We start from the raw sequence: 17,321 nt of genomic DNA, 5'->3' as shown, positions 1-17,321 counted from the left end.
TAGGGTTGCTAGTTCACTTTCAAAGAGTAGGTGGAATATGTATTCCCAGATTTAGACAAAATGTGGATCTTCAGAATACATTGATAATGAGCGGTATGCTGATGCTGTTATCGGAGTTGGTTTATCATCGCATCTTCCTCCTTTGCCAGTGGGAAATAGTAGAGGAAAAGCATGTGCTTCTATACGTTTTTCCCATATGCTCATTGGTGAACCTTTGGTTTGTCGCATTTGGTAAGTTTGTAGTGCATCATCTATGCTGTCATTAGAGTGCAATGGATGAATTGTATAATGGTCCAAAATATTGGATACTGCAGCAGGATCCAGAAGTTCAAATTGACCAGTTTCTGGTGACTCTTGAATTATTTCAGTTTTTTCCCTTAAGCTTTCTTCAATATTTATTTCTTTGTAGTATTCATTATTGTCTTTCAGATATTGCAAGGCTTGTGTAACTTTATGTAAGTCGACGAGTCGTTGCCAAGTTGTTTTCTTTTCTTGGTACACCATTTACTAAGACAATTAAAGATTGCTCTATTGGACATTGCACTCCTAGAGTGTGCACATTTTCTGTCAGGTCTAATGGTAAATAAACTACTTTGCCACGAATGCCTTTCACCAATTCAGAGGGAGGTAATTTTGCTGTTTTTGGTTGTAGGCGTATTATTGCTTGAAATGGGTGTAGTGTTTGAATTATGTTGCTCTCCTACAAATTGAGTTGTTGCAGGGGTTTTTGTAGTGGGAATAATTTCAAGTTATTTGTGATAGCACGTGAAGGAGTTTGGTTGTTGTCAAGTTTTGTAGTGCAGTAACTGCAAGCTATTAAGGGTTCACTTATTTCGTATTTGTTTTCTGCTAAAAGGTAGAGAGCTAATTCAAACCATTTGGAATTTTCATTGTCTTCTATTTTGTATGTTACGTCTATAGTTTTTGTTACTTTTTACAAAAGTTCTGCGGACACACACAGACACACAGACACACAGACACACAGACACACAGACACACAGACACACACAGACACACACAGACACACACAGACACACACAGACACACGCGCACACACGCGCACACAGGCACACAGGCACACAGGCACACAGGCACACAGGCACACAGGCACACAGGCACACAGGCACACAGGCACACAGAGACACACGCACACAGAGACACACGCACACAGACACACACGCACACAGACACACACGCACACAGACACACACGCACACAGACACACACGCACACAGACACACGCACACAGACACACGCACACAGACACACGCACACAGACACACGCACACAGACACACGCACACAGACACACGCACACAGACACACGCACACAGACGCACGCACACAGACGCACGCACACAGACGCACGCACACAGACGCACGCACACAGACACACGCACACAGACACACGCACACAGACACACGCACACAGACACACGGACACAGACACACAGACACACAGACACAGACACACAGACACAGACACACAGACACAGACACACACACACACACACACACTTACTTTGGTACTTCAGCGGATGTACTTTTAAATTTTAGTATTTCTTTTTTGTATGTGTGTAATAGTGGGTTGCCATGTGCAAAATTGTTGCTAGTCTTTTGTAAGTGGCTTTCACTTTCAAAATATTTCCTCTGGATACGGTCGATTTCTTCTTGTAGGTATTTGGGTGTACCATGTAGAAGAGTGTTATTTAAATTGGCTAGTTCTAAAGCAGGATTTTTAGCAGAGTGCATTTTGTACACTAGATTTCTTACATTTGAATGATGTTTTGATATCATGGTAGGTGCTTTTGCAAATAGGTCCTGAAATGCAGGCTAATGAATGTCCTTGTAGTCCTATGTATTTGCGCACTGGACAGGTATCCATATTTTGCAGCACTTTCATTTTGATTTTGTCTTTACCTTTCACATACTGGTTGAGGAACTGGCGTAAAGATTTGAAAGATTAGTTGGGAATGTTACACATTGACGTGCACAGCCATTTGTATACTGGACGTTCTGGTTCAGTCGAATGGAGAGGTAATTCTGAGTTTTCTGGGGATATTTGTGTAAGCAGTGTTTCTTGTTCCATGATGGTATTATTAATTTTTTCATACCCTCATCCACTGCTATGGATGGCAATTGTTTGCTTGGTTTTGTTTGTATGCTTCTTCATTAAAATATGGTTCTGTGGTCGTAGTGGGATTCCATTCACCTCCACAGATATTTAAGAAGTTATTTTTGTTGACATTTCATTTATTGAGAAGTTTTTTTGTAGTTTAGTACTTAGTTTTGTTAGTGGTTTCATCCTGTTTAAAACTAAAATAACTTCCTTTTGAGAAGGATTGCACTGTCTACGAGAGCTTCTAGGATTAATTTTCTACGGTAGATTTTAAGGGTTGTGCATGATTTCGCTCCTGTTCTTATTAGATTCTGAAGGACTCTGTGGCGGAACATTTTTGCTAAAATACTTTTTTAGTATATGAGGATTTATAGGAGCAGTACTAGCAGTTGTGGTAGCCGAATTCTTGTTAAGCATTTTCTGTTTCGTTTCACATTTTGATAGAGGAGGCAAAGTTTCTGTAGTAGAAGCTTCTTTTGTTTTGCTAAATGACTGCATTAGCTGTTTTGTTTGAACGTTTTGTACAAACTCTGGTAGTAATGGATGCTTATTTTGGACATTTTTATTTTCATTTGCTCTAGTGCTGCGTTGCTTTCTACGGACTTGCTTTTTTGGTGGGCATTCTTTGGGGTCTGTTGAAAAAAAAAGAAGGGATGGGTTGGTCTGTTTTACAATGTATGTGTGCTGTGTGCATGCCTGTATGAGTTTGATGGGGAAGATGTATGTGGTGGTGTGTGAATGTGCATTGGGCAGTTACAATGAGTTGGGAAGCCTATTTTTCTGTTTTTATGTTACTAAACTGTGGTTCAGATAAGAGTAGAAAGTGAGCTAGTGGTGAGGAGAAGCATTAATAGTAAGCGTAATGGTATAAAATTAAAACAGTTCTTTGTTTTGTAGTACTAACATTCTAAGGCTTGAGTTTGTTATTTGTGTTCCAAAAAAACAGATTTGTGCCCCATTCTGCCTGCTAATCTGTTTAATAAATGGGGATTTGTGGACAGAATGGTTCAGAAATCGATGTTTTCTTTTGGTGCGCAAATTAAATGAATGAACCACAGTCTCTTTGAGGAACAGTAAGAATATAAAGGTAGTATTGTACTTACTTTTTTTTTGTGGAATGAGCAGGCATCTTCAGATATGTTGGTAGTTTAGATGCTGCTGATTTTCAGGAGAGTGGTCTTTACTGCAATTGTAAAAGGAAGAAGTTAGTAATTTTGTGTGTTTATAGCACTGATGTTAATGTACAGGTTGATTTTTATATTTTCGTGGTAGTATTCTTGTTTGATATCTGAACATAGTGTATGCATGCATTTCATTTGACTATGTGCAGCCTTTATATGTTATTTGCAGTATGTTAGTTCAACCTGCTTCGCAAATTAGTAGAATTTTAAGTTCATGAAATTCACTTGTTTTTTTTGCAGCTGTGTTGTAGATAGCAGAGAGTTTTGGAAGTGATAGTTCATTATAGTAGATGGGAAAAATTTGAATATTTTCATATTATAACTAGACGTGCAAACAATCGGGAGCACCTGAGAGGGAGATTTCACCACAGCAATGGGGAACATTTATTTTTCTCATACGATTGCATTGGGATTAGCATTAATTTAGGCGGGAGACAGTAAAAAAATTGTGACATTTTTTAATGAAAAATTGAGTTTCGTGCATACATTGGGAGGGGTTGCCATGTTTGTATTGGCTATGCAGATTTAGTGGCATTACTTTGTTTATATGGAATCATAAGAGTTGTACATGTACTCTGAATAAAATATGCATACCTGTAATTTGTAAACATGCATGGAGCTGTAAGTAGAAATCTTCGAGACTTGCACAGTAGTTTTTGTAGTAGGTGCTTTCCAATGATATGAGACTTGTATTCAGAGTGATCAACAGTACATTTGAAGTGCGGCACTCTGATGATGGAGTTAGATGTAGAGGTCTTGGATGTGATTGGTGGATGGTTGTGTGACTGCTTAGCTGTGTCCAATGAGGGAATGGAATCGCGAGTGATGTGGAAAGGGTAGAAGGGCTGGCTAAGAGTTACGTGCCGCGCGGACACCACGGGTAGGGCGTGCCACATACAGGGTTTTCCAGCAAATCCAGCATGTAAAGGGGACTGTAGGGATCAGCCAATCAGATGTTGACGTTGCTGATTTGTGTAGAAACAGAGTGTGTGTAGTGAAGATGGCAAAGGTGGAGACAGTCAGGGTGTTGGTGCTTGGAGATATGTTTGTCCATGGTTTACAGCAGTATTCTCAATGCAGGCATGTGGCAAACAATTTCGATGTTAGAGGAGTGGAGGTGGTGTGGAGCGCTGCGACTGACTGCAATGTAGAAGCAATTCTCCAAATTTGCAGAGCTATGCGTAGGATGAACAGTCTCCATGTGGTAGTTTTGCACTATGGTGCTTTCCATTTGGGCTACGTGAGTTCCCCTACTTTGTTGGGCAATTTGGAACAGTTGCTTCAAGCAGTAATCAACATCCTTCCAAATGCAAAGCAATTTTTTCTTCCGGATTACTTCCTAGAGCAAAATGGGAGAACAGTTCTGTTTTTTGTCGTGATCAAAGCATTGCTAGGTGTGCAATCAATCGGGGCATGCTTGCTTTCATGCTAAGAGCTGGTATGTTTTTCTGTAGCAGCGAGAACATTGTTTTGAGTAATGCGGCTTATTTTGAAGCAGATGGTGTTTCGTTATCTTTTTTGGGAAATGCCATGTTCTTTTGGAATGTAAGGGTTGCTTTGGAACAGGTTATGTGAAGATTTTAGGAGTAAACTAAGAAGAAAAAACCCCAGAAAAATACAAAATAACGGTTGTCTGTCAGGCATATGCAAAAAAAAGACCCTTTTCAGAGCCCACCTTAAAGGGGAAATGGGGAACACTATTTAAATGTACATTCACTACACTCAGATCTTCCACATGTCCGCGGACATGGCGGTAGTCTGCGGACAGCGCGTATTACATACGGGCATTCTGGGGTAGAGAGGCATGAAAATGAGCGGACCTAGGGATTGGTCAGTAAAGTTTAGTGGGTGTGTTGTGTAAGGAGAGATTTAGTGAGGACGTCTTTTTCCTGAGAGAAGAACAGATAGCTATGGCTGTGTGTTTTCAAAAACAGATTATCTGGATTTTGGAGACTCATGGATACATTGGTTGGAGGTGCATGCAGAACATTATGGTGTATCTGCAGATCTTGGATTCCCTCATGTGTAAGTGCGCTGGCATGGAGTGTGTGGAATGTAGTGGCTGGACTTGGTACCTCTCTGTGCTACTTTACAGACATAGCGTCCTCCTGAAATAATTATAATTCATTGTGGAGGGAACAGTTTAGGACATGTGTCTGGAATTTCTTTGCAATTTGCAATGAATGAAGGACTTGAGAAGGTCATGGACATGTTTCCAAATTCCCAAGTAATTTTTTCTCGTATTGCGCAAAGACAAATGTGGCTGCGTTCTTCTTCATTTTGTCCACAAATGGAGAAAGCGATGGGCAATGCCAATAAGGCTGTTTGTGCCTTTCTAAGGGATGTTGGAATGTCCTCTTCTCACAATGAAAATATTATGTTTCGTAGCACATTCATTTTTCGTAGAGCTGGAGTCCATCTTACATATGCTGGCAATCAGATTTTCCTTCCTTCCTGCAACCTTTTCTGGAATTATAGTCCTCTATTTTGCATTAGATGTTGACGAACCCAAGTTTTTCAAACGCACAAAACGCCACTAAAAGGTTCTTTTCAGAGCCACCGCTTGCTCCCAGAGAAAAGGGCATTGGTTTTGCTAGGGCAGCACCCCAAAATTGTATCTGTCCTAGGACTGTCCGCAGACTATTAAAAAATGCGCAGGGCCCTGCACTGTTTATTTGACACTTCTATTTTTAAACTGTTAAAGGTGGCTCTGAAAAGAGCCTTTTTTGGGGGGGATTTTTGTTGTTTTATATATTTTTTCCTTTTTTATACACGACGCACTAGGAGAGGAGGGGAAAGAAGGGTATGGAAGGGACACCAAATACGGGGATAAGAAGGAGCAGGTGGAGAGAGAAAGATGTAGGGTGGGCCTTATTTAGGTAGGCAGCAGGTCTTCTAATGGTCCATGACCATAGTCTCGAAAGCACTTCAAAGACTCTTCCCCCCTGCAGAGTACTGCGTCACAGTACATACACAATATTGTGACTCTCGAAAGGTAAGGGTCAACAGCATCGCGAATGGCCTGTGAAGCAGCTTGGAGGGATGCGCTCTCCCACAGGAGTGTCTCTTGTGGTGAGAGGAGCGGAAACGGAGGATGCTGTGGAGGAACTCGACCTACTACGTTCATCACAAGGTACAACCTTGCGAACGTCCGCACTGTGGAACGAAGTTAGGTGTCGCTTCATGGATGTCGTACCAAAGCTGTATGCACCACGTCTCCCACGACTCAGCACTCATTTGCACTGGTTACAGGTGATCTTGTCTGCACGTGCTTTTGGTACGTTACCATCAACGGTAAATAACCGCCACACCCAAGACTCCTGGCGAGTGCTGGTAGTAGGGAGTTCCTCGACCTCATTCTCTTCATCCTCATTCTCTACATCCTCACGCGTGTTCCCCTGTGCAGGCCCTTGGGGCGGTGGTGCAGGGTTTGGGGGTGGTGCCGCGGCTGATGTACCAACAGTAGCCATGGATGCCATTAGGGTTGATGCAGTAATCTGAGCTAGAGCACTAAAGGCCGCAAAAGTCAATCTGCAATAGCCAGAAGTACAATGAAGATCAGCTCTGGGGTGCGGCCTTTTATAGGGGTGGAGGGGTGTGCCTCGAGGACATATCGAACACTCAAAAGCCTTCAAAAAGTTACAAAAAATATGTGGAAAGCCAGGGCCATTGTCTGGGACATGTGAAATGGTGATTTTTTTTTTCTTTACTGTAAAATAATTTGAATTGTCTAAATAAGTTATTTTAAAATGTTGGGCATCCGGACAGAGTCCGCAAATTAGGACACACGCTCAGTGTGGGTGCGGTCACATGATGACGTTGGGAACACGTCCGCGAAGGGAACGGGTGTCCGCAGAACAGCAAATGCGTAGGAGCAGTCGTGCGCGTGGTTGTTCTACGGACAGTGTTCGGGTCCTTAAACTAATTAAGTGTGTCACAAGTGAGACGGACAGTTACGGACAGGCGCGATGTTCGCAGGACTTATGGGTATGGTGCACATGTGCGTAGATGTTCTACAGACTGTACGGCCAGGTATAATGTCCTTAGGACACCTCCATTTTGTTTGACTACGCACATCCCGGACACTGCACCTGTTCTACGGACAGTTCCATCTTGGTTGCGAACGGTACGGATCGGTATAGTGTCCTTGGGACACTTCCATTTTGTTCATTTACAGACAACCCGGACAGCTGGTGTGTTCGAAGAACAGTTCCATCTTGGTTGTAAATGGTACGGACAGGTGTAGTGTCCTTAGGATATCCACATTTTGTTAATTACGGACAGGCCGGACAGGCGCGCTGTCCGCCGACATTTATTTCAGCATATATATACAAATTATGAAAGAGAGGGGGAAGCAGAAAGTGATACAAAATAGGGGACTTAGGGTTTTGTTCACGGTTTGGGGATAGTTCACTGGGACATGGCGAGGGGAGCACAGCTACAGGTGGGACAATGGTACTTAATTTTTTCTTTGTGGTCCTCCACTAATTGTTTCAAACTATCAACATTTTCCTTAAGATTGTCTACTTTTTGCTCAATGCGTTCGAGAGTCTTTTCCATTGTGTCTTTTGGAGTCACATTTTCAATCTTTGTGTGGTCTGTAAAAAATAAATATATATATTAAATACACATTAGGTAATGATTATTAATTTCCTTGTATAGACAAGTGTCTACCATCATCACTCTCTTCAGACATTTCCTCATGAGGAAAATTTTCTTCCTGCCACTCCAAAGTACTGCACATTTCTGTGTGAAAAACAAAAATATATTAATTATACTGTACCTCACACAAACAGTACAGCAATATATACCATAAAATCAAGTTTACTTGCTAGTTTCTGGAAAGTTGTGATTGTTGGGTTGTGTAGGTCTACTGTTTCTTCTAGCTCTGCAGTTTCTGTGAGGTAATTATGTTGGAGGTATATCTTTTTTGTTATGGTATAATCCATTTTATTACATATCGTATTTCAATGGCTGGTTGATGTGTTAAATATGTAGTTTCCACTGCTTATTTTTTATTATATATCATGTGTATATGTGCTGTTTTTTCAACTTGCGTAGTGTCTGTATGGTATGAAAGAACAATTTCAAATGCCCCCTGGATGTTTGGGTAGTGTTGCTGTCCGTCCGCGGACATCACAATCATTAGCGGTATGTTCTAAGTTAATTGTATATAAAATAAGGGAACCCTAGTACACATCTATCAAATTTACACTATGAAAATGGATATTCAGTAAAAGATGACATCACAAATGTCATTGATGACATCACTGATGACATCACATGTCTGGCTCCCCCTTTTTTCCTTCACTGACATATCTAGGCCACATGGTTTTCTTCAGTAACAGTCAGGAACTAAAAATTGAAAAGGTACTATATTTGTAGACTTATCCTTCAAGTATGTTCTTACAGTAATTCCCTTAGGGTCAAGTCACATCGTAAGAAACATATACATAACAAAAGACACAGGCTTGGAAGACATCAATCCTTTCTGTGCATGACGATAATCATTAAGGTTATCAGCACTTTCTCATAGTTTTTTTTTGTATATGCTCATATTTGTATACATTGTACTCGCACTCCTTTCCTTGGGGTCCAGTCACATCATGTGATACACATACATAGGGTAATTAGCAGCTTCGAAACCGAGCAATCATTTCTCTGCATAAAGAAAATCAGTTGGGTTCTGAACTCTTTCTGCTACTACTTCTGCTTTTTTGCTTTCTTCACTTTCCCTGTGTATACTCATATTTGTATGTGTTGTCTCTTTGTGTTTTGTCTGTAATAATTCAATTATGTATTAAGTGGGTTTTATTAGCTACTTGTTACATGTTTCACAGTACGCAAAACTCTAATAAGAAAGCATTTATTTCACTATTCAACATGGCAAGATTATGAATATTGCACCTTCATCATGTATGCTGCACACACTGACTATGTTTCTGCATGAGTAGCTTAGTATACTGGATAGCACTTCATAATAGAATGCTATTTATATCAATGCATTGCTTAATTCACGAATTAGCTCATGATATTTATTCCAATTATCCTTGACACTTTTTGGTCAACATTATAATAAGAATCCCTTGTACAGAGTTTTCATGAAAAGTAAATGCACATGTGATGTCATCAATGACATTTGTGATGTCATCTTTGATGTCCTGGGTGTTAGTTTTAGCAGTGCACGGTGGTGGCGCGAGTCATGGTTGTTTAGCTTACCATAACTGGCGGATTTCAAGGGTTTTTCGGTTTTCCTTGGAACCATAACGTCCCTTTAACAAAGTTTTTTTTACTGAATATATAGATGTATAGATGCATATGGACAAGTAAAAGATGGATGTTTCCACTATGCATTATAAAGCAGTGCTGAATATTAATAAGAAGGCCTCACTTCAGTACGTCTTAGTTAAAAGCAAATTAAATTACAAATGAAATCTCAGCTTAAGGAGTTGAATGGGCCAAGAAGCCAAGGGCTCATCAAACAGGAATCGGCTGATATTGGATACAAATTGTGTGAAAGAACAGACTCCTGTTCAGAAGGCTTGAGCAAAACAAGAGACGTCAGAGGACTATTAAAAAATATTAAATACACGAAAAGGCTGGATTTCATGGTGTCCAGTCACGTGGAAGGAGGAAGTTGGACGATCGAGGTGGTCACACCGACGCACGAGAGCAGGCTGTGCCTGCACTCCTTAAATATTCTCAAAACACAGTATAAACTCAAGGCCAAACTTCAAAGCACTAATTGATACTGGACCATTGAGGTGATGGATTGATATATTTATTGGTGGGAAGCTAGTGTTAAAATGAGCCCACTAGCACCTGGATGTTCAGTCTGCATGCTGCTAGACGTAGCTGGAAAAGTACTGACGGAGGTTGGAAGCCAACCAGTTGTAGAGGACCGTGTAATTAAGGGTCCTATAGTTTGTGTAGCCAATGGAACGTTGTGTATTTAGTGACGTTCATAGAAGCCATTTTGAGGGGAGGGCTTAATTGCCTCACCTGATGATAAGTACTCTATCACTTTCCTTCACAGTTCTATACTGATAGGCTCTAAGTGAATGTCTAAGTATAAGTTTCTATCACTCCCTCCAATAGGTTTTTTAGTTTGCCATGTAGGTAGTGACGCAGGTCGACACGTCACTGATGACGAATTTGCCTAATAAAACCTCTGTTTTTTGTAGGGTTCGGTGAGTAAGAGTATCAAGCTAATGATGTTCACACTCCCTTTTGCCAAACTACCTGAGTCGTCTTGATTATTGATGTATGAATAAAATCTGCATCCCTATCCATCTCCAGGGTATTGCTACTCATCTTAAAGGGCTGGGGTGACCCAGTTCACGAGGGTTATGGGAAAGAATCAATCTCTGCTACGTTGGAAGCCAGTGAGTTAAGTATAAACTTTCATTTAGCTAGAGGTGGGAGAGGAACAGATGTTGAAATGTAGGAGTGGCCAGAGGTGTCGATTGTTAGATGAGGTGAGGGAGGATGCAAGACGTATGAGGTCAGATGTCGAGCCTTGAACATGTTGATAGGCTGTGGAGGGACTTCAAAGTGGACTGGGTAAAATCTGAAGTTGGCGGGTGCAGGAGAGATTTTCAGTGAGTTGAAGTACCCCAGAAGAAACAAGTAGAGGTTTTGAAGTGACTACGGCAGCTTGTGGAGCAGGAGGATTGCCAGGAGGATTGCCGGATGGGGAATTGAAGAGTGTGGGCAAGAGGGGCTTTCATTGATCATTGGCTCAACCTACCCCCACTCTTAAACATCTGAGCAAATTGATGTCAATTAGCAGCAGTCCGTGTAAAAGGAAACAATTCTGGCAACGTCATCTGAAATTAGGCACCCCGTCTTGTTTTTGGTTTACAGCAATGTGAATGGTGCTGCTTTAAAATGATCTCCTGACAGACCTTTTCTGTTCTTTCCACTAGATTTGGGTGCTTATTACACACGATCACTGTGAAGACGGCGCGGAGGGTGATACTAAACGCGCCAAAAAACGTTTCTGATTATTACGAATCATCACATTTTATATGTGCAAGTTTGATTTCACAGATACTGTTAGTAAGCACCTCCCACCGCTGAAACATGTGTCAGTGTTTATGATCAATGAATTGTCAATATAATTATGATGTGTATGACCAAATAATTGTGCAGCAACATTTTTGATTATATTGGAGTGATCCTATTTTGGTTTTCTTAAATATTTGTTGAATTAGCAACAGGAGAATATACTGTGTAATTACAAACTGTTAAATGTGTGTTTTTTAAATGAATACAAACTTCCACGCTCATTTGAGTGTGTGCTTCTGTCCATCAAGTGTTTTGATTAAATTCCTTTGAATATACATTCGATTTCTATTTAGAATAGCTTTGAACATACAGCGGAAGTGCTGTACGCAGTGGCGCCATTACTCATTTGTTTTTTTCCATGTGCCACGTCATCTGAGGCCATCAAGGTTAAAAGATATTCCCTTAACTACAAGATATGGGTTGTGGGAGTCGAAATGATCCATAAGAAAGGACGTTTTTCGTCCAGCGATGCTGCTTTCAAGAGCACACGAGATAGGGTAGATGAGCTTTGTGAAAGGAGGCTGGAGGATGGTGGTTAAATGAGGTTGGAGAGAAAGTAATTGCCATAGTGCTTTTTGTGAATGGCGAAAAGAATGAATCTAGACAGCATGAGCGTAGAATCTCTCTAAAGGGTGTGGTGATCAAGTGAAGTGTGTGCACATGCGTGTAATTGGTGCTGGTTGTGATGTGGGAGCATTGGCAACCAGGGCCACAAGTGGCCAAGCACAATAAATGGGTTACTTGAGAGCTCTTCAGAACATTAGTCTAAAGAGGACTAGCGCGTGACCTATGACACCAATGTTTTCCCTGTGGTAGAGCTGGAACATTGACACTTATTTTGGAAATGCAGAATGCTTACGTTTTGGCAAGTAATCATCTACCCCTTTGCACCTACTGACTCGGCTGACATTGCAAGGGTGCTCACCTTATATTGTTCAAATGTTCTCATATACTGGAAATCTGCCCCTTTTCTCCTGCCAACAATGGGCATATCGACTTGTTATAGGTCAATTGAACGGAGATGCCTAACCTAGCAGCAGAGAAGTGCCGTTTTCACGTGAAGGCAAAATAGAAGAATATGAACATAACGTGTGATTGAATAGTATGATAATGCCTAGGATATTTGTGTGGATTTTGCTGATGTACATGTCCTCAACATGTAAAAAGTGGATTTCACTTTGCCTCAAATCTCACTCGTGTTTGTTTGAATACCTCCGGGATACTTGCCGGTTTCTTTTCTCTTCCAGTTAATGTACACTGGATTTTTTTATTGAGGGTATCTTACAGCCTTGGAGGGTTTTCGAATTAGGGTGTTGCTAGTCACTACGTGTGGGTTGCTTATAGCTTGTATGCTATTTGCAAGACATTTGAGACTCTTGTGTGCGCCACTTTTTTTCTTCAAACCTAAAATGTTAAACTAGACAAAGGAACCTTGCCAAAAGTAAGTCAATTTGTTCTTTCAATTACTTTATTACATCTCTTTTTGGGACAAATGTGTCCAATTCCTTTTGTCTTTTTAAAATGAGTAGTAGTCTTTACTACGGTACAATGCAGTTTGAGTCAATTTAAAAATTGTTTACATGGTGCCATCATTTAAACTATTCATCTCCCTTCTGGTAATTGCTTCCTTTTTTAAAGTGTAAAGATTCTTGAAGGCTTGGCTCATGAATGTATATTTTCGAATTAATGTCCGTGGTCCTCCCCATCACTTATTTACAAGCTCTAGCGCAGTCAGCCTTGCTTGAACTTGAACTCTTAAATGCCATCAAAGGGAAAACAAATATATTTTTTAAATTGAGCATTGATAATTGCAATATTAAATAGAAGTACTTTGTTCTTGAAATCTATGTCAGACCAATCGACTAAATACATGAATACACTATTGAATGTGTTATGAAGTCAAAGAACGCTTTTTTATGCCTCCTTTTATGCAAACATGGTGGGTTACGGCACATGTCAATGTAAACAGGACTGATAGTAAATGTCAATCTGGCATCAAGTTACTATGATTGCTGCATAAACCTACAACTTTAAGTTTCTGCCAATAATAAAACCAGCCTTTGTTATAGAATTAAGTGTGCTGTCAGTGTTTTGTCGGTAGTTTAAGCAATATATATATATATATATATAATATATTTCTTTCTAAAGCATTAACTTTTTATTTGTAGGCACTGCCACCTGCTCCCATTCAGAATCACACGAATAAGCATCAGCAGTATAACCCATCGCTTCAAGATCACATTTACCCAAGCTGTTTTGGTAGCACGCCAGACTGGAATAGTTCCAAGTTTATAAGCCTTTGGGGCTCTGAAATGATGAACGATAAGAACTGGAGCCCAGCTACTTTTATGCCCGATAATCTTTCAGGTAATTTTGTATGTAATATACATGTGACTATGCCACTAGATTTGGGTTATACAAGTTGAACTAAACACAGATTTCTATTTTAAGCACATTCTTCTTTAATCACAATCGATGTTTTTTTTTTTTTTTTCTCTCCACCGGACCACCATCTTTCACTCAAATCCCAACCTTCTTTAAATTACAAGTTTAAATTCAGTTTAGTAACCTGTAAGAAGAAATGTTCAACCTTTTAGGCGTCTGTAACCTGCAGCTTGCCAGGAGTTTTGGACTAGGATTCCCATGATTTCCTCCATTGATTATTCCAACTAGGCCTGATTGGTGGTGTATTCCAAAACATGTGGCGAACCAAAGGGTGCAAACCCCTTCTCTGCCTTGTTTGCTCATGCAAAAATCTAGGAGCTGCTCGTCACTCTGTAGACGTCCTGCCAGCGAGATCGGTGGCTAGAAGCCCACTGTCTCTCTAACACACATTTGTTGTGTGGGTAAACGGTCTTCCAGGGCTCTTGTGCCAGCTGCCATGTCTGGCGCTTACATCAGAAGGCTTCCTTTTCAAGAGCAGACCTACCCAAGCTCACTTTTTATTCTCTAGAACTTGGAAATGTATTTTGCAAGTTGTGCGGGTAGACTTGGATTGCTTTAAAGGAGTGCCCCTTAGCACATGTTATTGAAAGCATGCATTAAGTAGTTGGTTTTCAAATGATTTAGCATTATATAATGGTGAAGTCCATTTTTAGTTTTGGCTAATAGTTTTCAAGCAGTACCTATTAGCCGAAATTATTGCATTGGAGTACTGATAAAAGGGTGATGACGTGAGGCGGCCACTTGTGGTTGGTGCTTAGCTATTAACCCACCCATCGACTGCCCATGGCCATGATAATACCAATGGCCCTTCCCATTCACTACCTGACTCTCCACATCTAAACAACGTCCTAGGATATGTTTCAGCTAGCTCTTTCAAGCAGATCAAACTTTGGTCTGCTTGTTGTAAGCAGTCCTCGAAGTTAATGGCTAAATTGTAGCTCTAAACACGCTATTGATGGAAATGATCTTGCCCACGTTTGCCTTGAGCCACACGATTCCTTATGCGGAAGTACTGTTTTAAAACCAGCATTGACATGTTTAAAACCAGCATTGACAAAGCCAACTGTTTTGGCTTGTGTAAATATATTCAACATTTGCCAGGCATATGCTTAGGTAATCACACCATTTTCCAACTGTTTCCATTTTATGGCCAAGTAGTACCGGTTAGGCAAAGTTTGTATGCATTATCCTCTGGGAACACTACAAACAACTATGACTACAGGTATAGGCAACCTAACCTTTGGTATAAGCTTTTACTACACAGTTTTGGTAGCGTGTTGTGCAGCCAGGCTTATCTCAAGAGGGGAAATGTGAGCTGTAGTGGAGTTACACAAAGATTCAGTTACAGGTATTCAAATAAACTTAGACTCAAAACTTCTTGCATAAACAATAATTTATCAGTAAATTATAAAACCTTCTTCAGAAGGGAGCAAATAGAATACTAACACGCACATATATTTCAATACTGTACACTTTGAGTTTCTGAATCAGACAAGGCCCTTTTGGGATTGCCCACAGACACAACCTACACCACAGATGGCTTCAGTAACAAGGGTGCTGAGGACATTAATACCTTACTGGTGGCACTCAGAATACTCTTTATAAGTTGGTAAAAGAGACCACAAATATTCTTAAGCAGTGCAGATACTTTTAGAGTTCACTAGAAGAGTCGTTCAATTCAATAGGCTAAGCCAAAGGCAATTGGCAAAAAGTCTTAGATAAGATGGAGCACTTCTGGTAAGTAATGGAAAAGTCTTTGCACAAGTTCTTATGAGTCTTTGAAGAAAAGAATCAAATGTAGTACCACAATCTGATTAGACCTGCGAGTTTCAGAAGTTACAAGCACTTCCACAGTAAGAGGTACGTTCTCTTAGACTTGCTTTACAGTACCTTGGTAAAGAAGAAAAAGATGCAGCTGAAGACTTCTGTTCCTGTGCAGCTCTGCAGAGCTCACTGTTCCTGGGCCTCAGTCGTGGTGACAAGAGGGAGGACGTCGGGGGACTCCTGCAATGCACTGGCAGTGTCAAAACTGGCAACCGGCAAACTTTACTTTCAGTGGCTGTTTCGCGTTTCAACTCCTTGCGGTACAGCAAATGGCAATAAGCACGGTTCCTGGCTGTCAATGTTGACTTTCCTCACATCTGAGGTCCCACACTAAACTGAGGGGTGGGGAGTCAGGATTGGTCAGTCCTGCTTCGTGGGAGTCCGGAGTATCTTCCAAAAGCTTTAGGCCAGCTTCTAAGCAACACACACAATCTGGTATCCCTCTCCCTGGATCTACGGTTTCCTGCAGCAACTCCGAGGAAATTCAACCAGCTCTGAGATGGGTGTCCAGGTGGTTTACTTGGGAGTTGATTGGTCCCAACAACTCAAAGGGAGAAGTCGTCCTTGCAGGGCTTCTCTGTCGATGCAAACTTGCCAAGTAGTCACTGCAGCAGGACTTCACCGGGCAAACCAACGGTCCAGAAGTTGCAGCAGGCGTCCTCTTCAAGCTCTTCTTTGGTTCCTTCGTCCAGTGGTTGACTCTGCCTTCCAAGCCAAAAGACTCGCCTTTTATTCAGTTCTCTCCCATTCATTCCAGCCCAGCTGTCATTTACCCGGCAGGGTGGCTGTCCTTGTCGGACAGTCAGCCAGCCAATCACCACAGAGTGCATTTGGGTCTCCTAAGAAACTAAGCACAGGGAGTTTCAGGCACCTCTCACTTCCTGCCTCCCCCAGAAACTCAGGCGCCAGAGGCGGGTTTCTCTCAGAAACCCTGCCAAAGGCGAAATGAACGAAGAGACCAAACCTGGATTGGAACGCAGAGAAACTCTCTAGAAGGACCTTTCCACACCATTTTAGCAAGGATGGCTGGACGCCATTTTGAAAAAGAGGACTCCCTCTTTTAACGTTACTGGGTCCGCGAGCGGTCACGGTAAATGCAAACCTAGGTAGTTCAAAACAAAACCACTACCACCAGCCAGTCAGTTGAGGAAAAGGGTAACATAAAAAATGTTACGTGAGCATTTAGACACAAGGTGTTGGTAAGTAACCCCCCCCCCCCCCCCAACACTGTATTGTAAGATAGGGTGTGCTGGGTCTAGCAGGTCCAATGCTAAGTAAAGCCAATTTCACTTTACTGCTCTGGGAAACAGTAGTTGATCCCAGAGAAGGTATTTCAACCTTGAGAAATCTGGAAGACTTCCCTGTGCCACTTCACTGAAGACTCCATAACCAAAAAAAACAGTGTATAAAATCACATTAAAATACATGAGAGAGTGGGGAAAAAGGGTCTCACTCTCTCCAGGTAAAGAAAATCCAGCAAAGTTGCTGGGGGTCTCTAAGGTGGAGGGTATTAGCAAATTTTTGTGAACTCTCCCTAACAGTACCGTTACAGCAATGCCTTGCAAATGCCCTTTTCGAAGGGATTGTGTCCTCCAACGTATTCCTCATCTTAGATATCTCCTTCCAGCTCTGCTGGCCTCGTAAACATTTTTCTCTCTAGAGGGCGCTGCGCGTCGACGTCCT

General features: G+C 41.3%; 1 protein-coding gene across 5 annotated transcripts in view; it reads left to right on the top strand.

The window, feature by feature from the left end:
* Positions 1-17,321, top strand: part of FAM193A (family with sequence similarity 193 member A) — a 974,920-nt gene that overhangs the window by 506,456 nt on the left and 451,143 nt on the right. For all 5 annotated transcript variants that reach the window (XM_069632109.1, XM_069632106.1, XM_069632108.1 and 2 more), the window contains one exon: positions 13,538-13,736. In XM_069632109.1, the coding sequence (XP_069488210.1) occupies positions 13,538-13,736 (199 nt within the window). The remainder of the gene's footprint in view (positions 1-13,537; positions 13,737-17,321) is intronic.

The sequence above is a fragment of the Ambystoma mexicanum genome, chromosome 6q (assembly GCF_040938575.1).
Source record: "Ambystoma mexicanum isolate Mex_15411 chromosome 6q, UKY_AmexF1_1, whole genome shotgun sequence".
Classification (NCBI taxonomy): Eukaryota; Metazoa; Chordata; class Amphibia; order Caudata; family Ambystomatidae; genus Ambystoma; species Ambystoma mexicanum.
This window is presented reverse-complemented; position numbering and strand designations above follow the sequence as displayed.